Source organism: Prosopis cineraria, unplaced genomic scaffold, assembly GCF_029017545.1.
Source record: "Prosopis cineraria cultivar Desert tree isolate PC_DT_omini unplaced genomic scaffold, ASM2901754v1 PC3, whole genome shotgun sequence".
Classification (NCBI taxonomy): Eukaryota; Viridiplantae; Streptophyta; class Magnoliopsida; order Fabales; family Fabaceae; genus Prosopis; species Prosopis cineraria.
Genome location: NW_026555334.1, coordinates 28983340 through 29007378, shown reverse-complemented (window position 1 = coordinate 29007378; position 24039 = coordinate 28983340). Strand labels below are relative to the sequence as shown.

At 35.7% G+C, this 24039-nt stretch overlaps 1 protein-coding gene across 1 annotated transcript; it reads right to left on the bottom strand.

Moving 5' to 3' along the window:
- Window positions 1-7529: 7529 nt before the first annotated feature.
- On the bottom strand, window positions 7530-23503 carry LOC129305505 (uncharacterized; the record flags this gene model as incomplete). Its single annotated transcript, XM_054945515.1, has 5 exons — window positions 23366-23503; window positions 10298-11416; window positions 9631-9877; window positions 8571-9184; window positions 7530-8393 (listed from the first exon to the last, which is right to left on the bottom strand). Coding segments are annotated over exons 1-5 (2982 nt in total), but the record flags the coding sequence as incomplete, so codon positions are not given.
- Window positions 23504-24039: the final 536 nt, after the last annotated feature.

Sequence of the window (24039 nt, the reverse complement as noted above, 5' to 3'; positions counted from 1 at the left end):
TTTGGGTTAATTCTTGATTAACTGTGGCTAGTGTGATGGTTAGTATGATGATTAAGTCCTAATTTAGGACGCTCATTACACCTTGCACTTGTATTAGTATTTTAGCCACCACAAAAATTTCCACATATTCACATCACATATCATATTGGGCTAAAATGCAAAACAAATAATATGAAAAAAGTACAACCAATCAAAATGATATGCATTCCTTGTTGACAACATATAATATCATTCATATAAGTTTATGTACACGACTCAAAATAAATTGGGCTTTACAATGAGAATGCAGCAAGTATGCTAGCCCTTGCTCGATTCCCTCCCTGGCTCAGTCTCATTGGTAGAACCTGTAAAATGATAACCACGGGGTGAGATAAAAATCTCAGTAACTAAGATAATCATATTATTAATTAACAAGCCAAGTTATAAACAAGCATTAAAATAAGTAACATAATCATATCATATAAGATCACCACAAATTGCATGCATGATCCCTAACCATCCGGTCCTCCAAAACGCTCGACCGAACCAGTAGGCTATTTCACAGAACCAAACCACATGTATGGTCCCCAAGCTCACCATCCATGGTAGGATTACCCGGCCAAGGTGTCCTAAACCACTTCTAGACTATTGTTTCCCCTTATTGCAAGTAATTGGGGTGTCGTTACTCCAACATTACATCCTACGAATGCTAAGGAGTATAGTGTCCAACTCCGCACCCTTTTGGGTACTAAGGAGAGTAAGTCTCCAACATTGCACCTATTTTTGGGCACTAAGGAGAGTAAGTACTACACTTGGCGTCCTGAGGTGCCAACAATGCCATGTGGACTTAATCTTTACTATCGCTACTAGGGTGACCTCCCACCCTCTAATATACACATTTTACTACATATTTCCACTTGACCATATATAAACAACTTTCCAAACAAATATAACAAAATCTTACCATTTATTTCAAAAATATAGAATTTCACAAAGCAATACTCCACTCATTTTCTAAAAAAGTTAACCCTTAAAGAATTATATATATATACTCAACAAATCATAGAAAAGCAACTTGAGAATAACTTATACAAGATAATAAACAATGCAAATTATCTTGTTACCTCAACCCTTTTGTTACTAAAAGGGTTACCCATGATACTAATTCTCTTCTTGTGTCAAGGTAAGTCTTCCTTCTCCACAATCTACATCAACAAGTACTATATGTTAATTTTCAATTAGCACAAGCACTATTAGCTAATAATAATCTCTCAATTCTCCCACTTCTCACTCATATTCTCAACAAAGAGGCTTGTTAAGATTAGAATTTGTTCACACAATCCCTTTAAGTCTCATTCTGACTCTATCACCATATAAAACTTAATATCTCAACTTATCACACTTCAACACCCTATGGTTAAGTTAGGGTTTGATCCAAATTCACTAAACAAGAAAGTTGCTTCCTATTACCACATATCCAAAATTAATAAACCTAAATTAAACCTTTAGAGTCAATAGAAACCTTCAAAACATTGACTCATGGCTTAATCTAATCAGATAAAATTCTCACTCTTCCAAATCCCATGGAAAATGAGATGAAAAGGCAGAGGAGAAGGGTAGGAAACTTACTCAAGAGTTTGAAGGCTCAAATCATCTTCCAAATCCTCCCAAATTGATTCCCTAACAATGTCCAAAGTTTCCCCCTTCGTGTTCTAGGTTTTCTCCCCCAAAAAACTGTTAATTTTCACTGAATTTTGAAATTTTAAGTTGCCTGCTATGCCATGCGCTTGCAGTGTATGTGACACAAGCTGTGGCTCACAACGCAGGAAGCAACAAGTTGATTTTGCTCCCCCTAATGCCTCCCGACTTGATCCGAATTTCATCCTATCTCAATTTAGAGCTAAATATGACCTAAAAATCCAATTAGCAACCCAAAAACATAATTAAATAATTAATCATATTTTTAACTAATTTATCCCTTAATTAATTAACTTTTCCAGATTTGAAGTTTTAAGATGTTACACCTAACCCTTCTATCCACTAATTGGCATACCATAGGTATCTTATGCATGCAATCAACACTCAAGGCATGATAAATTGAAAGAGGCATAACATTAATGGTTGCACCTAAGTCTATCAATATATGAGAAAAATGTGTGTTGCCAATCTTGCATGGAATTGTGAAGGAATCGGGGTCCTTGCACTTTATAGGGAGTTGGTACTTTATAATAGCACTGACAGATAAAGGAAATTGCACCCTTACATTAGGCCTCAATTTCCTTTTGTTTGTACAACAATCTTTTAAAAATTTGGCATACTTAGGAAAGTTCTCAACTACATCAATCAAGGGTACATTAACATGAATCTTATGGAAGAAAATTATATATCTCTTGATCAAATTGTCCCTTTACTTGCTTAGGGATGACTTGTGCTTATGGAAAAGGAATCTTCTTCACAATCTCTTAACTTTGCATTCCTTCTTCCTTGTTTTAACTTTCCTTTCTTGTTTCAGTTTGCTCAGCCTCTCCCTCTTTTTCCTTGCTAAACAACTCGACCATAGTCCTCTTTTCTACCTTGGATGGTGGTTGCTCACATATGATCTCCTTAATGTTCTCATCATCATCATCATCATCCTTATAAAAAGATGTATCATTAAGAGCAAAAGAATAGAAATATTAGCATCAATTGAAGAATTTAAAGAGGGATTCTTAGCCTTCCCTTTCTTTCTCTTCTTGTAGTCTTTCTCCCAACTCTTTGCCACTCGTAAAGGTGATAGCATTAAGATTAGCTTTAGGATCAGCAATGGTGTTGGATGGTAATGTAGAGGCTTGAGCATTAGGTGTGCTTAATTTGTTTGCAAGCATATTCATTTGAGAAGTAAGGGCATCAATTTTAGAGTTCATGTTCTCACACTTATTACCCATACTCTCTATCGTGTTCCCTAAGCCATCATACATGTTTTTATACAAGGAATTCATTTCAATCAATTGCTTATATAACACATTCTCTTCATTCGAAGAGTTAGAGTTAGAAGAACTCTTAATTAGAACAAGCCTCCTATCACCACAAGAATTTGAAGGAGGTGCAAGAGAATTACCACTTGGATTGTAGCTTTGAGAAGAGCTACCTTGAGATAAATGAGGTGGAGGGTCATGGCCAAAGGTCTTTTGATAGGATCCTCTTTGTTGATTGTCTTGTAAAGCCACATTTGGGTTTGAATAGGAGAAATTAGGATGGTCTCTCCATAAAGGGTTGTAGATATCAGAATAAGCTCCTTGCCCTTGCCTCCCACCATAAGATTGCTTCCCATTGTAGATAGCATTCACTTGCTCAAACTTAATAGGACAATTGGGTGAGTCACAAAAAGTACAAGAATAAGGGACCAATGCTTGAGAAGTACTTACATTGCTTACTTGAGATATTTAGGAAGCCAACATTTTCCCAATCTTGGTGGCTAGTAGATCCACATGTGAATCATTAAGAATTGAGGAACCAACTATATTCACATTTCTCTTCTCTCTTATAGAGTATTAAGCACTGCTTGAGGCTATCTTGTCAATTAGTTCCCAAGCGTTTAAGGAAGTGAGGTCAATCAAGCATCCACCACTAACGACATCAATGTTAACTCTATCTCTTGGAATCAAGCCCTCATAGAAATATTGGACTAAATTCTCACTCGAAATTTGATGATGTGGACATTTAGCCAAAAAATGTTTGGAATCTAGTCCAATACTCATAGAGACTCTCATCCTCTCTTTGTTAGACCCCATAGATTTGCTTCCTCAAATTGGTGGCCTTAGAATTTGGAAAGAATTTATCCAAGAAGAGTCTTCTTAGCTCAGCCTAGCCCATGTGCTCACATTTACATGAGAAGGGTAGTTTAAATACCACTCCTTTACTAAACCTTCAAGAGAAAATGCAAAAGCCTTAGCTTGAACATCATCAATATTTACATGCACAGGCTTCATACTATCACAAGCCAACAAGAGAATATGAAAAAAAACCTTAGGCAATCCTCTCCAGGTAACCTATGAAATTTAGGCAATTCATTAATTAAAGAGGGTTTAATTTCAAATTGAACATTAATAGGAAGGACATACAAGCCATAAGGATTATCATGCCAATTGGGTTAAGTTATTTGCCTAATGCGCCTCTCCTTTCTAGGATTATACAAGCCCTCAAATTCATTATTAACATGGCCATTATCATGCAAATTCTCATTCCCATTCCCATGGTCTTCATCATGCACATGTCCATGCCTTAAGATACCTTCCATAGTTGAATTACAAACTAAATGAGAATAAAAATAAGTTGCGATCTTCTCAATCAAGAAATAGTCCATTCAATTTCTAGATCTAATTCAACAAGAGAGGTATGTCTTCTTTAGGTCATGCACTAATCAACCTCAGGAAATTTAAGAACAAAGAACAAGCTAAGTTAAAATGCAAATCAAGAAGAGAAAATTCAAAACCCACAAAAGCAAGAGAATTCTTTTTTTCCTTTTCTACTAAACTCAACAACAACAAAATGAAAAAACACAATAAAAAACAACACCAAACAAGTAGAAAGAGAGTTAGAAATGCTCAACCAAGAAGCTTTGGCAATTCTGGAATTCACACGATAGGCTCTCTAGAGGTAGTAAACTTATAAATTTTCTAGCAACCAATCCACATGAGCAATTCCCCTAAAACTTTTATGAGAGAGACAAAAGATATATAGGAAAATTATATAAATCGTTCAGATTAAATCTCCTTTCCAATCATTCCCATAATGTTTCACAAATTGATCCACAGTTTTGGAGAAATAGGATTTCATCCAGATGACCTTTAAAGATTCTAACAAACTTTAAAATAAGAAAATGACAAAATTGAAGAACATGCTAAACAAAAGAAACAAAGCTAAGATAATAACAAGAAAAGTAAGACTAGAATCAATCAATTTGGACACCCAGAGAGGGAGATATGCTAACTCAAAATTGCAATAGGGTTTTGGGAATTCTCTATAAAGGCTCCCTGGACCTTGTTAGTTTGTAAAATTTCCACAGGATACTTTTCACATCTAAAATTAACCAAAATAATTTCAAAATGAAGCTAAGATATAGAAATTTCAAATAAAATAAATGTCAAGTCAAAATTCCCTAGACTGGTTTCCAATTGATTTTTAAATTTCAGACATAAACACTAGAAACAAAGTACTTTCAGCTCTCCACCAAATCAATGAAAATTGCACTAATTTTATTTTTGCTTTTCCAAAATAGAACAAAAACACTCAAAACACACAAAAGAACTAAACAAAACACAAAACACAAATTTTTATAATTTGTCAAAAGTTTTCCAAAAACACAAAATAAATAAATTAAGCACTAAACAACCTTAGAATTAAACCTAAACACATTCCTCCTCGGCAATGCCAAACTTTTGATAGGGATTAGTCACTTGCCTTCAAAATTAAACTAACGCTAACACTGATACAATATAGGGCCAACCCTTAGTCATTTCCCAAGGAATGATTTTAAGTCTAATTTAAAGCTATCTAGTGAAATAAATCACCTAAAGTTTGAAGTTAATTAACTAAGTGCTAACCTAATTATCTAGTAAATTAAACTAGAAAACTAATTCTAATTGTGAATGAAGTGGCTTCCCTATTTAAGTAAGAACCTTAGGGTGTTGCTAATGAAAAACAATTTTACTTTAGACAACTATCTCAAATACCTTAGCTTCACTATTTCAATTCTCTAAGTACTATTATAAGCCCCTTAAGTAACCTTATTAGCTTAGCTCTAAAATTAACCATGTGTTTAGTTAAAATTCATTTCCAAATGGCACTGCCCAAAGCTGTACCTACGCTCAAAACTATGAAAACTCAAGTACCTCATCAAGTATTCACCAAATAATTACATGTTAGGCTAATGCAAGACATTCTCTAAGTGAAATCACATATTACCATGTAAAAACACTAAGAGGCCGAAATCTAGCAGTATAAAGAGCATGAAATTCAACTAAATAATCTTATTTCAATATTACAAATTACAAACAACTATGAAACTAAAGTTAAATTGAACCATAATCAATAATAGTCATAGTATTCTAATACAATTGAAACAAGATGAAGATATAGTTAGGCTTAGCTAACTGAAAACTTCAAGACTCCTCTTCAATCAACTCTCCCCTAGGATTCCATGAAGATTCTTGTAACCTCCTCCTCTATCCTCCAGATATAAGAGAAGAGTACTATGTTATCACATCAAAACCATCAATTAGCAATTAAATGTTTTATTTGAAAAGCTTTTGTGATAGGGACGCGGAAGCAGAATCGTGCTAGTTTAGGGACAGAACCCTGAAACAACAAAAACACAAGAACAAAAAAAGAAAGGGACGAAATTTATGACGGAAATAAAGAAAGGTATGAAGTAAACAATAGGATAATGATCAAGGAGAAGATCCTCTAGAGCACCTGCCTCTAGGAACCTCAACCTTCGAAGACACCACAAGAGTTGATCACGCTCTTGATCACGTCGGTTTCTCACACGGGATACCACCACAAAGCACTAAGGCTCACAAGAGTTATAAACTCTAAAATGAATAATTTCATTCAACTTCTGTGTTGTTTACAATAGGGAGCATGCCTAATTTATATAGGCTTATAGAAAAATATTTCCTAAAATTAAAACCCTAATTTCCTAATACTAAAAGGAGAAATAATGATAAAATATTTAGCCACATAATTTAGGAGATGTGATCCTAAAATTATGGGATTACAAAATTTAGAAATTAATATTATAATTAATTCTAACCTTTGACTAGACTCAAAATAGAAAATCAAATCAAAGGACCATTAAAATAGGAAATAATTTAGGAGACAATCAAGGGATCATAAAGGATTTGAAATCACGCCACCTTGACTTCTTTACTAGGGTTTCATGTCTCCTTGCATGCAAGAGGCTCAACTTGTAGTCTTCCTTGCATTGGGCTAAGGTCTGCATCTCTTGGGCTTGACTCTTCATGAGTTTGGATCTTAAATACATTATACACATATAGATGCTCTCCTTTGGACTTGAGGGGAGTGCCCCAATGCTCTCCAAGCTCTTGAACTTCTTGCACAAGACTGAACAAGGCTTGCTTCATAGCTTTGGTTCGGGCTCTTGTCATTGGACCTCCAATATGTTGCAATGGGTCTTTAGGTACGTTGGATTGGAAGTATTGGGCTCCTTCTATGTCACCATGCTCATGATTACCATCCTCAGGCTTCGTTGCCATTAATGTTATGTCACCTGTGCCATGGGGCCCATCATTCCCTCCCAGTTGGAAAGGATTCGTCCTCGAATCTGCAGAATCATATAAAGATAAATCAGAAACATTAAATGTGGCACTAACATTGCCATAAGAGCTAGGCAAATCAATCTTGTAAGCATTATCATTAATTCTTTCCAAAACTTGAAAAGGTCCATCTCCTCGAGCTTGAAGTTTGGACTTCCTTTGATTAGGAAATCTCTCTTTCCTTAAATGTAACCAAACCCAATCTCCAGGCTCAAAGATCACACGTCTCCTGCCTTTATTAGCTTGCTTGGCATATTGCTCATTCTTTCGCTCTATATTTGCTTTAACCTTAGCATGTAAGTCCTGCACAAACTTAGCTTTTTCCTTGCCATCAGTGTTAGCATGCTCAGAGAAAGGCAAAGGTAAAATATCAATAGGAGATAATGGATTGAAACCATAAACAATTTCAAATGGAGAATAAGAAGTAGAAGAATGAACAGCCCTGTTGTAAGCAAATTCAATATGAGGTAAACAATTCACCCAATTCTTCAAATTCTTCTGAATTATTGCTCTTAATAATGTAGTCATAGTTCTGTTAACTACCTCAGTTTGACCATCAGTTTGTGGATGGGCAGTAGTGGAAAAAAGTAACTTAGTCCCTAATTTATGCCATAGGGTACGCCAGAAATGACTAAGAAACTTCACATCTCTGTCACTCACAATAGTCTTAGGTAAACCATGCAAACGAACAATCTCTTTAAAGAATAAGTCAGCAATGTTAACAGCATCATTAGTCTTAGCACAAGCAATAAAGTGTGCCATCTTAGAGAACCTATCAACAACAACAAATATGGAATCTTTGCCTGCAGAAGATTTAGGCAATCCAATTACAAAATCCATAGAGATATGTTCCCAAGGGTGAGAGGGGACGGGTAAAGGAGAGTAAAGTCCATGAGGTTGGATCTTAGATTTTGCCTGTCTACATTTAATGCATTTATCACAAACAGATATGACATCTTTCCGCATGTGAGGCCAAAAGAAATGATCAGACAAAATAGCCAAAGTTTTATCTACACCAAAGTGTCCCATCAAACCACCACTATGTGCTTCCTTAGTAAGCAACTCACGCATAGAACAAATAGGAATGCATAATTTATTTTTCTTAAAAAGAAATCCATCAAATTTAAAGAAATCACCAGATCCATGATTTTCACAAGATTTCCAAATATTTTCAAAATCAGGATCAGTTTTATAAAGATCTTTTAGAATCTCAAAACCAAGTAATTGAGCATGCAAATAGGAAAGTAATGTATACCTTCGAGATAAGGCATCAGCAACGATATTTTCTTTACCTTGCTTATGCTTAATCACATAAGGAAAGGTTTCAATAAATTCCATCCAGCGAGCATGTCTCTTGTTTAACTTACCTTGAGACTTGAGAAACTTTAAACTTTCATGATCAGAATGAATGATGAATTCCTTGGGCCACAAATAATGTTGCCATGTTTCTAAGGCCCTCTTTAGAGCATAAAGCTCTTTGTCATAGGTGGAATAATTCAAAGCTGCGCCGTGAAGCTTTTCACTGAAGTAAGCTATGGGCTTAGAATCCTGCATTAAAACAGCACCTATACCAATACCAGAAGCATCACATTGAATTTCAAATGCTTTAGAGAAATTAGGCAAAACAAGTAAAGGGGCATTAGTCAATTTATCCTTTAGGGTTTGGAAGGCCCTTTCTTGTGTTTTATCCCATTTAAAGGTCGCATTCTTCTTAACAAGTTCATTAAGAGGGGCAGCAATGCTAGAGAAATCCCTAACAAATCTCCTATAGAAGCTTGCTAAGCCATGGAAGCTTCTCACTTCACTTGCATTCTTAGGGGTTGGCCATTCACGAATAGCCTTAACTTTCTCCTCATCTACACGAATTCCCTGTGATCCAACAACAAATCCCAAAAAGATAACAGAGTCCATGCAAAAGAAACACTTTTGAAAATTAGCATATAATTTATATTCCCTCAAGATGTCAAACACATTTTTAAGATGATTCATATGATCAGTCAAAGATTTACTATAAATCAAAATATCATCAAAGTAAACCACAACAAACTTGCCTATAAACTTTCTAAAAACATGATTCATTAATGCCATAAAAGTGCTAGGAGCATTAGTCAAACCAAAAGGCATAACTAACCATTCGTATAATCCAAATTTAGTTTTAAAGGCAGTTTTCCATTCATCACCCTCTTTCATACGAATTTGATGATAACCACTTCTAAGATCAATTTTAGAAAAGATAGAAGCACCATGTAATTCATCAAGCATATCATCAAGTCTAGGGATAGGGTAACGATACTTTACAGTGATTTTGTTGATTGCTTACAATCAACACACATCCTCCAAGATCCATCTTTTTTTGGCACCAAGATAACAGGGACAGCACAAGGGCTAAGGCTCTCACGCACAAAGCCTTTCATCATCAATTCCTCTACTTGGCGCTGGATCTCCTTAGTCTCTTCAGGGTTAGCCCTATAAGCAGGCTTGTTTGGAATAGCAGCTCCAGGCAAGAAATCTATCCTATGCTCAATTCCTCTTAAGGGAGGAAGTCCATCAGGAATTTCATCAGGGAATAGATCTCTATAATCCTGCAACAAAGAGACAACACTAGAAGGCAAAGTGGGGTCAAAAGTATTAGTAGAAAAATAAATATTCTTGGGAATTACAATAAGAGCTTGCTCACTCATCAAAGCCTCTTGAATCTTACTTTTCCCACACAATAATATTTTTTTTTCACTATTTTCCTTCACTCCCACCATTCTATTTTTTTCTTTTCTCACCTTCTCACCACTCTTTTTCCTCTCTTTTGATTGATTTTCAAGTAAAGTAATACTCTCTTTCTTTTCTCTCTCACTCATGCCACAATCAAGGAGATCTCTCCTTTGCTTGTAATCTTGAGTAATCTTTAGTTGATCTTCATAGGCTTGGATGGGTCTAAGAGGATTTAATACAACAGTCTTGCCTTTAAAAGGCACCTTGTAACAATTTCTAAAACCATCATGAGTAGCCTTACTATCAAACTGCCAAGGCCTACCTAATAACAAGTGTCCAGCAAGCATAGGGGCTACATCACATAATACATCACAAGTATAAACTCCAACAGAGAAAGTAATCAACACTTGCTTAGAAACCCTAATTTCAGCAGAATCATTCAACCATTGCAATTTGTAGGGCTTAGGGTGTGGAATTAAAGGTAAAGATAATTTATCTACAAGTAAAGTGCTAGCGACGTTAGTGCAACTACCACCATCAATTACCATGCTACACACTTTCTCTTTGATGAAGCATCTAGTGTGAAAAATATGCTCGCGTTGCTCATGTTCATCATCCTCCTTTGGTTGAATATTGAGAGCTCTTCTTGCCACCAAGATAGAGTCAACTACACCATTGCATTCAAGCTCATCATTTGATTCATGGGAGGTAGAATCATCATCAACATTATCAGCATCATCTTTATCACTTTCATGCACACTATCATAGCCACCATCATCTCTCAAGATCATAACCCTTTTATTGCTACAATCTCTCGCCATGTGGCCCACACCATGACATTTGAAACACTTAATAGGAGAAGTGTTAGATGAATAAGAAGAAGGTTTAGGGTTAGAAGTTTTACCCTCATACTTGGTCTTTATTTCTTCCTTGGCCTGGGATGTATCTTTGGCTTTGGAATCCTTCCATTTAGGAGTTGTCTTGGAGTCTTTCCAAGAGGACTTGGAACGTTTGTTCTTATTTCTCTGCTCCAACTTTATAGCCTTGTGTATGAGCTCTTCCTTGTCCACAAAAGTGTACAAGTCAAGCTTATCTCTCAACTCTGGCCTCAAGCCATCCATAATTCTTGACATTGCTTCACGTTCATTTTCTTGAATGTTTGCACGAAACTTCAAGATATTCAACTCGTGCACATACTCCTCCACTGTCATAGATCCTTGAGAAAACATTCTCAATTTTCTATTCAGCTCTGTATAGTAGTAGCTGGGGACATAAGCCTTTCTCAAGTACCTTTTAAGCTTCTCCCACGTTTTAATGGGCTTTTTTCCAAGTTGGCTTCTTTTGTACTGTAAATCTTGCCACCAATAAACAGCATAGTCAGTGAAATTCAAAGAAGCAGTTTTTACCTTCCTTGACTCAGACAAATCAAGAGTCATGAAGATTTGGTCCATCTTCATTTCCCAATCAAGGTATTTTTCTGGATTGTTGCTTCCCTTGAATGAAGGATACTTTACTTTTTGGTCCGGTAAGTCAACACCACGCTTTAAGGATTTCTTTCCCTTAGGAGAAGGGGGTTCTTCATACTCCTCATCATCGCTGGGGATCTTATGCTTCTTTCCTTTAGAAGAGGAAGTCTCCGGCTCATCTTTATCCTCTTTATGGAACCTATGATCAAGTTCCAAGCGAAACTGCTGCAACTGTGTTTTGATAAGTTCTAAAACAGAGTTCATATCAATACTAGGGGATTCATCCTTGTTACTCATGTTCACAGAAGCACTAGAAACCATATAAGATAAAAATAGGTCCTCACACACACAAACTCACGTGTTTACTCTCAAGATAAAGTCACTCGTGATTCACAAAAAAAAAAGTAATGGATTTTTTTTTAATAATGAAAAACACACTTGCCTTTTACCACTCACTAAGCTTGTGGATAGAATCCAATGGTGAAACCCACAAATCAAGAAACTAAGGAACAATCAAGTGAATATCTTCTAAATTAAGGAAACTAGAAAACAAGCACAAGGTGAAAAGAGGATTTTTTTTTTTTGCAATTTTGAAACAAATAGGAAAGCAAAATTTTCAAATAAAATTAAGCTTGTTAAAGGAAAAACCACACGTGACAACAAAAAATAAGAAAGAAAGAAATAAAAGTCAAAGAGTCAAATACTCAAAGACAAAAATAAAAAAAAACTAAATAAAATAAGAGAGTAGCACAAATAGCAAATAAGAGAGTAGAGAATTTGAAAAGTGCTACCAAAAAATAAAAATAAGAAAGTGATCAACGTAAAAGACTTTCTTATCACCCAAGTTGACTTTTCTCTTTAAGCAACCTCTTGGTGACTTGGAGTTCAAAATAGCCTTTTTCTACAGTCATAACTCACAGCAATATATTTTTTTGTAATTTTTTTTTAATTTTCGGATTTTTTTTCTCTTTTTTTTCTCAACACACTAACACTTTTTTTTTTGCCTTTTTTTTGCACGAATTTCTAGGTATTTTTTTCTTTTTTTTTTTTTTGAGAAGGCTAATAAAATGAAAACTCACATAAGATAAAAAGTCACAAAGATGAAGAAGAGAAAAACCAAAAGATAGAAGTAGATGGGGTAGATAAGAGATGATCACAAAAAGAAATAACTCAAGATGAAAAAGAAGAAGGAAGGACAAGAATTTAAACCAAAACTAGCAACCAAGGCTCTGATGCCAATCTGATAGGGACGCGGAAGCAGAATCGTGCTAGTTTAGGGACAGAACCCTGAAACAACAAAAACACAAGAACAAAAAAAAAGAAAGGGACGAAATTTATGACGGAAATAAAGAAAGGTATGAAGTAAACAATAGGATAATGATCAAGGAGAAGATCCTCTAGAGCACCTGCCTCTAGGAACCTCAACCTTCGAAGACACCACAAGAGTTGATCACGCTCTTGATCACGTCGGTTTCTCACACGGGATACCACCACAAAGCACTAAGGCTCACAAGAGTTATAAACTCTAAAATGAATAATTTCATTCAACTTCTGTGTTGTTTACAATAGGGAGCATGCCTAATTTATATAGGCTTATAGAAAAATATTTCCTAAAATTAAAACCCTAATTTCCTAATACTAAAAGGAGAAATAATGATAAAATATTTAGCCACATAATTTAGGAGATGTGATCCTAAAATTATGGGATTACAAAATTTAGAAATTAATATTATAATTAATTCTAACCTTTGACTAGACTCAAAATAGAAAATCAAATCAAAGGACCATTAAAATAGGAAATAATTTAGGAGACAATCAAGGGATCATAAAGGATTTGAAATCACGCCACTCTTGACTTCTTTACTAGGGTTTCATGTCTCCTTGCATGCAAGAGGCTCAACTTGTAGTCTTCCTTGCATTGGGCTAAGGTCTGCATCTCTTGGGCTTGACTCTTCATGAGTTTGGATCTTAAATACATTATACACATATAGATGCTCTCCTTTGGACTTGAGGGGAGTGCCCCAATGCTCTCCAAGCTCTTGAACTTCTTGCACAAGACTGAACAAGGCTTGCTTCATAGCTTTGGTTCGGGCTCTTGTCATTGGACCTCCAATATGTTGCAATGGGTCTTTAGGTACGTTGGATTGGAAGTATTAGGCTCCTTCTATGTCACCATGCTCATGATTACCATCCTCAGGCTTCGTTGCCATTAATGTTATGTCACCTGTGCCATGGGGCCCATCATTTTGTCAAAGACTTGTTTCACAAACTTAACAAATAATATAACAGAGAATACACAGCGAAATCAATTCACATATTACTCTAATATGTAATGGACACATCCCATTTCTATTGCATGCATTTCCATCTCAAAATAAAGTTGGGATTTGGTTCATGTACCACGGCGTGCACTACATGTGCCGCAGTATATGGCATAAAGCCACACGCATAGCTTGTTCTATGTCATACACTGCGGCATGTGTCACCATGGGCCATGACGTGCTTGTCTGATTTTTTATTGTCATTTTAAGAGCAAAAATGACTAACTTCCATCTTATATAATTTTCACATGCGACATCCAATTAGAGTGATTCAAGCACCTACATGTAGCATAACTTATAAGTTAACTAATGAGACAAGTTTGGACATAATCTAATAGTCTAATCAAAATTTGGACACTCGGGTGCAAATGGTTACTTTTTCTAAAAAAATTGCATACCTAAGCACTCAAATTGATCACTTTCTCTCATTAGACTATACAAGACCTTGAATCAAGTCTAAAAGGACTTAACACACCTAATTGACCATAATTTATCTCAATCGTGCACAAATAATGAAATTTGACTCTTCTATAGCCAATTTTTACTTTTTAAAATTTTGCACACTTTTCCATTTCTTGGCACAACATAGGCCACTTAGCCTTGTTCTCATCATAAACACATATACCAATATTCACAACACAATCTTAGCCCCAAATTACTCATTTTATCATAATTTCTCACTTAGACTTAAGATTTACAAGCACAATAACCATTTCAACACAAATACTCAAATCATAGCCCCTTATTTCAATTCAACATATATACATATAATCGAGCTAGATTTCACAAGATTTCTATTCAAATCATGCATGCAACCTTATGGCAACTCATTTACACATAAGGACAATAATTCTTAGTTCATTACACAAACTCCAAAGTCACACGGCTTCACATCTCAAGCCGACCTAGACTCTCTTTCCTTACCCTGATCACTTTCTAGTCCTAAAACCATGCAACCACAGGGGTAAGACAAAAATCTTAGTAATAGAATAACTCACTCCTATTGACTATCACATGCAACAATATGAAAGTAAAGCGTAGTATATCATTTAAATCTCATTAAAATAATATTTATATCACATATCTCATTTTCATTCCTTTTTTACAAAACACATATCCATTTCCTTTTTATCGCTTTCACATATGATTCCATATCATCTCATAACATATCACAGCATCATATAGCATGCTAGCATGATCAAAATGAATCGAAACTTCAAATCACCCTGAGATGAAATCATAGGCTTGCCTTAGACTAATGTACACTCTTATTGGCCTTGAGCTCACTTACAGTGGTAGAATAACTGGCCAAAGATGTTCTAACGCACATACGGATTATGGTTTCCCTCAATACACACAACAGAACGCCATTGACTCCAACACCATATCAGAAGGATGTTAAGGAGTCTCTCATCTCCAACACCGTACCTCAATAGGCACTAAGGAGATCTTCTCTAACATTGCACCTTACAAGGCACTAAAGAGAATTGTTTCCAACACTGCACCCTATCGAGTACTAAGGAAACCTTGCCATATGGTTTTTATCATCTCCTCCACTCGAGTGAACTACTACCCCTATAATCATGCTTTCTAAAGCATTTAAGGTTCTCATTTACCATTTTACTCATTTTCTCAAACATAACTTGCATATATAATACATTCCATTTGAAATTACACATTTTAATACTTTATTTCAATCAAAAGCCATTTCACACAACAATCACACAATGCTATAAAACATGCTCAGTTTAAAGCCATTTTATGCACTACATAGCATACTCATACATACTTACAATAACCAGTCAAACAAAGGAAGTTATTTAGTTACCCCAACCCTTCTATTACTAAAAAGGTTACTCATGGATTTTAACTACTACAACAGCTTATCTCAAGCTTCCTTTCCCAACTCACATATCCAATTTGCCAATCTGAACACATTTGGCACAATTTAGTCATTTGGTCTATTTTGACCAAAAACTCATTTCTACTACTTAAGGCTATATTCATCTAAAACTCTTTTCCATTTATTCTTTCTAGGTCCAGTACTATCCAATTACTATTTTATATCACCTCAACCGATCTTATTTCATAAAAATTAGATTTTACTATAAAACTCTCCCTCTCTAAGGTTAAATTGACCCTACGGGTTTAAAGCTCTACTATTTAGCTTTTAACCAGTCACAAAGCTCTAATTTAATTTTTGAGAACCTTTTTATTAGTATTAGGCAAGAATCAACCCCCTTAAATTTCACCGACTCAATTTCCCTATGACTCATTTTCAGAGAAATTTGTGTAGAATGGATGGTAAGAGTTATACATAGCTTACTTGACAAGTTATCGATCAGAAGCACCTTTACCACTCTGAAATGGCTTGCCCTAGCATACCCTTCACTTTCTCTCCTCTCCTCTCATATGTTTCAAATTTTACCTCTCCAAAATTTTTAAAATTTCATGATTTAAGAAGTGATTTTCTAGTCCATACGCTACGGTGCATGCAGCACAAGCCGCGGCACGTGGCATAGTGAGATTTATTCTCATTACGTGCACTTGTTTCAACTCAAAACACACTCCTTCTACCCATATTTATTCATACACATACCAACAAGTCAAATCACTAAGTAATCATCTAAATCTCTAATCCCACACTAATTACCATTTTCTCTTAGTTAACCACTAAACAAAGGATTAACAAATTCAAGATATTATAGTTCTCCCCTCCTTTTAAGAATTTTGCCCTTAAAATTCATAAAAGACATATATATATGCCTAAGAAAATAGGTAAAGATACTGGTGCCTCTTTCTATCCTCTGTCTCTTAAGCAGCATCACTAGGAGCTATGCCTCGCCAAAACACCTTAATTAATTGTATGGTTTTTTCACATTGAAACCATCAATCAGTAATTAAATGTTTTATTTGAAAATCTTTGGCCAAAAACTTGTTTCACAAACTCAAAAAATAATATAACAAAGAATACACAGTGGAATCAATTCATACATTACTCTAATACGTAGTAAACACATCCTATTTCCATTGCATGCATTTTCATCACAAAATAAAGTTGGGATTTGGTCCGTGTGCTGCGACATGTGGTACAAAGCCACATGTTTAGCTTGTTCTAGGTCATGCATTGGCAGCATGTATCACCATGCACCGCTGTGCGCCTGTCTAATTTTCTACTATCATTTTAATAGCAAAAATGACAAACTTTTGGCGCGCGCCATTTTCACATATGACATTCGATTGAAGTGATTCAAAGGCCCACACGTAGCTTAGCTCATAAGCTAACTAATGAGATAGGTTTAGACACGATCTAAGGGTCTAATTAAAATTTGGATATTCGAGTGCAAATAGTCACTATTTTTGAAAAATTTGCGCACCCAAGCGCTCAAATCGATCCCTTTCTCTCATTAAACTACACAAGGCCTTAAACAAGTCTAAAAGGACCTAACACACCTAATTGACCACAATTTATCTCAATCATACACAAATAATGAAATTTAATCCTTCTGCAGCTAATTTTCACATTTTAAAATTTTGCACAATTTGCCATTTCTTGGCACAACATAGGCCACTTGGCCTTGTTCTCATCATAAACACATATGCCAACATTCACAACACAATCTTAGCCCCAAATTACTCATTTCATCATAATTTCTCACTTATGCTTAAGATTCACCAATGGAACAACCATTTTAACATAATACTCAAATCATAGCCCCTTGCTTCAATTCAACATATATACACATAATCGAGCTAGATTTCACAAGATTTTTATTCAAATCATGCATGCAACCCTATGGCAACTCATTTACACATATGCACAAGAGTTCTTAGTTCATTACATGAACTTTGAAGTCACACGGCTTCACATTCAAGCCAGCCCAGAGTCTCTTCCCTTGCCTTGATCACTTCCTAATCCTAAAAAAATGCAACCATGGGAGTGAGACAAAAATCTCAATAATAAAATAACTCACTCTTATTGACTATCACATGCAATAATATGAAAGTAAAGCGTAGTATATCATTTAAATCTCATTAAAATAGCATTTATATCATATATCTCATTTCCATTCCTTTTCACATGACACATATCCATTTCCTTTTTATCACTTTCACATATGATTCCATATCATCTCATAACTTATCACAACATCATATAGCATGCTAGCATTATCACTACCGACCAAAACTTCAAATCACCCCGACATGAAATCATAGGCTTGCCTTAGACCAATGTATACTCTCATTAGCTTTGAGCTCACCTGCAGTGGTAGAATTACCTGGCCAAAGATGTTCTAACACACATATAGACTATGGTTTTCCCCAATACACACAATAGGGTGTCATTGACTCCAACACTGTATCAGAAAGACACTAAGGAGTCTTTCATCTTTAACACCGTACCTTAATTGGTGTAACCTCCCTGAGGTTAAACCATAATTAACTCCAAATTATAGAAATCCAAGGTTTTAAAAGGAGAATTTCTCAAAAAATTATTTCAAAGGAATCCTAATTTGTCAATTCAAATCCCAAACATAATTTAAGGACTCCAAATCAGAGTTTTGAAAATAAAGTGAAAGCTTAGAAATCAATTGGGACCTAAATAATGAGTTTTAAAACCCAAAAACCATTTTCGTGCAGAAAATAACATGTGCATCACAGCTTACAGCTTGTGCACCACGGCGTGTCTTTTCTATGCCATGCGTCATGGCATGAGGCACCATGTGTCACAGTGCATTGCACAAAATTTGATAGATCAGTGCTATCATTTAAGAGCACAGGGAGTGGACTTCTGACTCGTCCCAAAACTTCGTTTGACATCCGATTGAGGTGGTTTCAATGTCTACATGTAGCTTTTTCCTAGCTCTAACTAATAGTATAGGTTTCATATTCAAACTCATTTTCTATAAGAAGTTCGATACCAAAACCCATTTCAACCACATTTTCACAAAATTTCCTAAATGGGGTGTCCCAAATCAACCACACGTGTCAATAGCTTACACAAACCATCCGACCATACTCAATGGACTCTTACAGACTCATGCAACACACCACACTCAACCAATGATGCTTATTTCACAAAATCACCACTCAACCCTGGTTTTGACAAAACATATAGGGGGAGGAAAAGTTGCACAAAATCAACCATTTCATTCATATTTTGCAAAAATACATTTGGTCCTACTTGTACAAGTATTTTAGCCCTATCCACAAGTTCACAACAAAAACTCATTAACCTAGGGCATAAAATACACTATTTAAACACAAAAGCATGCAAGTAGTGCACCAATCATGACAATTAATCCTAGTTGGTAATTACATTAACAAATACACATGTAAAGAGCAAAAGAGAGGTATATAAAGGATTACTCCATGAAATCTAAGCCTCTATATGTTTTCCCTGACTTAGATCCAATGAGCAAGGTCCTAAAAATAGTCAGAAATGATGGGTGAGTACAACCACTTAGTAACCAAGTTTAACTTCACCAATACAGTTGCATATCAATCATAAAAAGATGCAATTATACACATAAACACATATTTCACATAGTACTAAGCCATGGTTCACAAAACTAATACCCATGTGACCAGGCTTGCCACAAAACACCATATCATGTTATTTCATAAAAACATAACACAGGGTCATAAAAATAACAACTATGCACCCTTAACAAGTGTCAGACCATAAAACTAACAACCATATGGCTGAATTTATATACATGATCATATGCTAACCTTATATCCTCCTGTCACCTCTGACACGAAATCGGTGGCCATCACATGGCTAAGTCCTTCACGGACTAACCTAGCCTTTCACTTATGAGGAGCTACTGGGCCAGGGTTAACTCACTTACTTATGTAATCTAGTTTTCCTAAATACTAACAACCATGGGGTGTCGTACCCCTAATCTAGCCTCCTCATGAATTGGTAGAGAATAGTTAGGTTCGAGTCCCTCATAAAACAAGTGAGATAGTCCTAAATCAATTATGGGACAAGGACTATCTCTCGATTCTAATGGTCGGTGCCAAGGCTAGTTCTCGATTCTAACAGTCACTGCCAATACCACATGGATTTTAACCAATCTACTCCTTACCCTAGGCAAACTCTTGCCAATGATCATACTATGCACATTTCATACATAATATGCATTTTAACAATCCTTTCTTAACACATGAACTCACATGACACAAATACTCCATAATTTAACAAATAATTCCTCACAATTCTCCATCTATAGTAATAAATCACAATTAATTTTATAAAACATCAAAGGTGGTATAATCAAGGTTTTCTCTTTCCCAAAACCATTTCACAATCAAGTATTTGCCAATATGTATTATTAGTTTGACTCACAAATCACATTTTACAACATAATTAACATTCAACTATAAAAATTAAGTTTCCTCCTGTTACCTCAAAACTTTAAGAGGTCAAAGGTTTACCCCTCACTATATCAACTCCCCAAAGTTTCAACAAGCTCGATTGGTGCCAAAATGAACCTCTATTCATCCAAACCACAAGAACATCATCATTACTTAACTCTTAAACTTATCAATATAAAACTCCACAAACAATATTTTAACCGAATCATAATAACTACCCATTTATACCCAATAGGCTTATTAGATTTTATTAATGCACATTATCATTGATAACACCTCAAACCATCATTAATGCACATTAACCTCTCTCAACTACCTCATAAATGCCAATTTTTGGATATTAAATGGTCCCATTGACCAATCACTTCCAAAATCATAAGTATGGTGTTCTAATACATTAAACAACCCCAATTTAACTTATTTTAACTAATGGGATCAAACCTATACTTCTATGGACCGAAAATCTATCTCCTAACTCAAACCCTATCATAAATCATTACAAATGAGGAAGAGAAAAGAAGAAGAAGGCACCATGATCTTACCTTGGGTGTTTGGGAGCTTCAATCTATTAACAATGGAACCCAAAGTCGTGCCCTAGTAGAGCCACAACCGAGCTCTTCATTTTCTTCCTCTTTCTCTCTTCTATTTTCACACAGCTCGCGAGCTGCTTTATCTGATTTTTGGCTGTAAACCTCGGCATATGCTGCCCTTCGGTATAGCGCATGGCACAGAGGAGCCTATTACATTTAAATTATCTTCGTGCTCTATGGTGGACAAACCACGTGTCACAATGTGTGACACAAAAAACAATTATTTACTTTTTCATCCTCTTTCCTTGCCTGGGTAGCTCACCATAGATCTGGACCCACTTTCAGGGCTGAAATCATAACAACTATGCCAGGTTAAGCCCCTATGGCCACATACATTTTTAACTCACTAACTACCCTAATTAAGTTAATAAATCAGGGTTAAAATTTTTTAAATGTTTCAACTCTCCCCTCCTTTTAAGAATTTATCCCTAAAATTCGACAAGTCATATACATCTTATCTTACTGAAAAAGATAGGGATACTGTTGCCTCATTTTCTCCTCCATTTCCCAAGTGGCATCACCAGGAGTCATTCCCTTCCATATCACTTTCACTAAATGGATAGTCTTGTTTCTTAGCTACTTATCTTTCACATCAGCTATTCTTTTTGGCTCAGTCTGGTAAGTCATTCTCTCATAGTTCTCCATCTTCTAGTTCAATAATGTGAGATGGATCGGGTTGGTACTTCTTAAGTTATGAGACATCAAACATGTCATATACACCCGATAGATGTAGGGGTAATGCAATCCGACATGCTAAAGGCCCAATCTTCTCTAGAATCTCAAACAGACCAATGTATTTAGGAGTCAACTTCTTGGCTTGAATATACCTCCTAATACCAGTCATAAGCGATACCTTCAAGAATATATGGTCTCTAACCATAAACTCTCACGGTTTCTTTCTCTTATCTACATAACTCTTTTGTCAACTTTGGGCAGTCAACAATTTCTGTCAATTACCTCTATCTTCTTTATGGTTTGATCCACCAATTCTAAACCCAAAACACTTCTCTCACTTAAGTCAGTCCAACAAAGAGGCGATTGACACTTTCAACCATACAAAGCTTCATACATAGCTATCTGAATACTTGCATGAAAGCTGTCGTTACAAGCAAACTTCGCAAGTGGTAAGTGTTTGTCCTAACTTCCACTAAACTCAATAGCACATGCTCGTAACATATCCTTTAGAGTTTGAATCATTCTCTCAGTTTAACCATCGATCTGTGGGTGATAGGCCATACTAAACATCAATTTTGTACCCATAGCCTGGTGTAAAGCTCTTTAAAAGTTTTATGTGAACCTCAGATCGTGATTTGACACAATCTCTTTGGTACCCCATACAACCATACTATCTCTTGAACATAAACCTCAGTAAATCTCTCTATGGCATAGTCTGCTCTAATGGCTAGGAAGTGAGTCGACTTAGTCAATCTGTCCACAATCACCCATATAGCATCATGACTTGCCTATGTACATGGAAATCCTATTATAAAATCCATAGACACACTATCCCATTTTCACATTATGTTTTCCAAGGGTTGCAATAGTCCAAGTAGCCCCTGGTGTTCTATCTTGACTTTTTAACATGTCAAACACCTAGAAATGAACTCAGTCATATCTTGCTTCATTCCGTGCCACTACCACCGCTTCTTCATATCTTGTTATATTTTAGTGGCACTAGGGTGAATTATTAGCTTACTCCTGTCAGCTTCTGATAGTATAGTCTCTCTAATCTCTTTATCATCAGGAATACACATACGGTCGTGATACAACACAAAACCATGATCACTAAAACCAATAGCCGTCATTCACTTTTCCTTAATGTCCTCCCAAATATCTAATAAATACTCATCTTCTAATTGTGCCTTTCTCAATTCTTTCCAGAATTTACTTGTAATCATTATGACATTCAAGTTGTATGATGCAAAATTAGGAACATTCTTGTGCTCATTAGAGAAATCATCTAGCATCTTGTGCTCTTGCATCATCAAGAATGCTACATGTAATGTCTTCTAGCTCAACGTATCTGTTACTGCATTAGCCTTACCAGGAGTCCATCAAGAACTCCATCCATCTCCACTATCTCAGGAGTCCATCAAGAACTCCATCCATCTCCACTATCTCATATTCAACTCCTTCTGGTCAACTAGATATTTGAGGCTTTTGTGGTCATTGTACACCTCAAATTGCACACCATAAAGTTAATGTCTCCATATTTTAAGCATAAACACTACTGTCGCAAGCTCAAGATTGTGAGTAGGATAGTTCTCCTCATGTGGTCTTAATTGTCCTAAAGCATATGCAATAACTCTATCATTTTGCATTAAAAAACATCTAAGACCCTTAAGTAAAGCATTCGTATACACTATAAATGGCAATTTCAAATTTGGAATGGTTAACACAGGTGTAGTCGTCAATCTCTATTTCAACTCTTGGAAAGCCTTTTCACACTTGTCAGTCTACATGAAAGGATGATCTTTCTTAGTCAATTTGATTAAACCAGATGCAATCTTGGAAAATTCTTGAATAAACATTTTATAGTATCCTGCTAGACCTAAGAAACCTCAGATCTTGATCACAGAAGTCAGTCTTTCCTATTATAGCACCGCATCCACCTTATGAGGATCAACAGCAATACCACTGGCTAATACTACATAGCTTAAAAACTTCACTTCAAGCAACCAAAACTCACATTTACTCAGCTTCGCATAAAGCTTCTTCACTTTCAAAGTTTGTAACACCATCCGCAAGTGCTTAACATGTTCTTCCTCATCAACCAAATATATTAAAATATCATCAATAAAGACTACTATGAATTATCCAAGTAGGGCCTAAAGATTCAATTCATATAATTTATAAAGATTGTGGGTGCATTTGTAAGCCCGAAGGGTATAACAAGAAACTCATAATGCCTATATCTCATTCTAAAAGAAGTCTTCAGCACATCATCCATTTTCACTCTTAACTGGTGATAGCCGGATCTTAAGTCAATCTTAGAGAATACCACTGCTCTAGCCAACTGATCCAACAAGTTGTTAATTCAACGTAATGGATACTTATTCTTAATTGTCACTTTATTCAACTGTTGGTAGTCTATGTACAATCTCAAGTTACCATCTTTCTTCCTAACAAATAGAACAGGCAAACCCCAAGGTGAAATGTTACATCTAATCAACCCCTTCTCCAATAACTCCTCTAGCTACTTCTTAAGCTGATTCAATTCTGTCGGAGCCATCTGATATAGAGCCTTAAAGATTGGCTTAGTATCAGGTACCAAGTT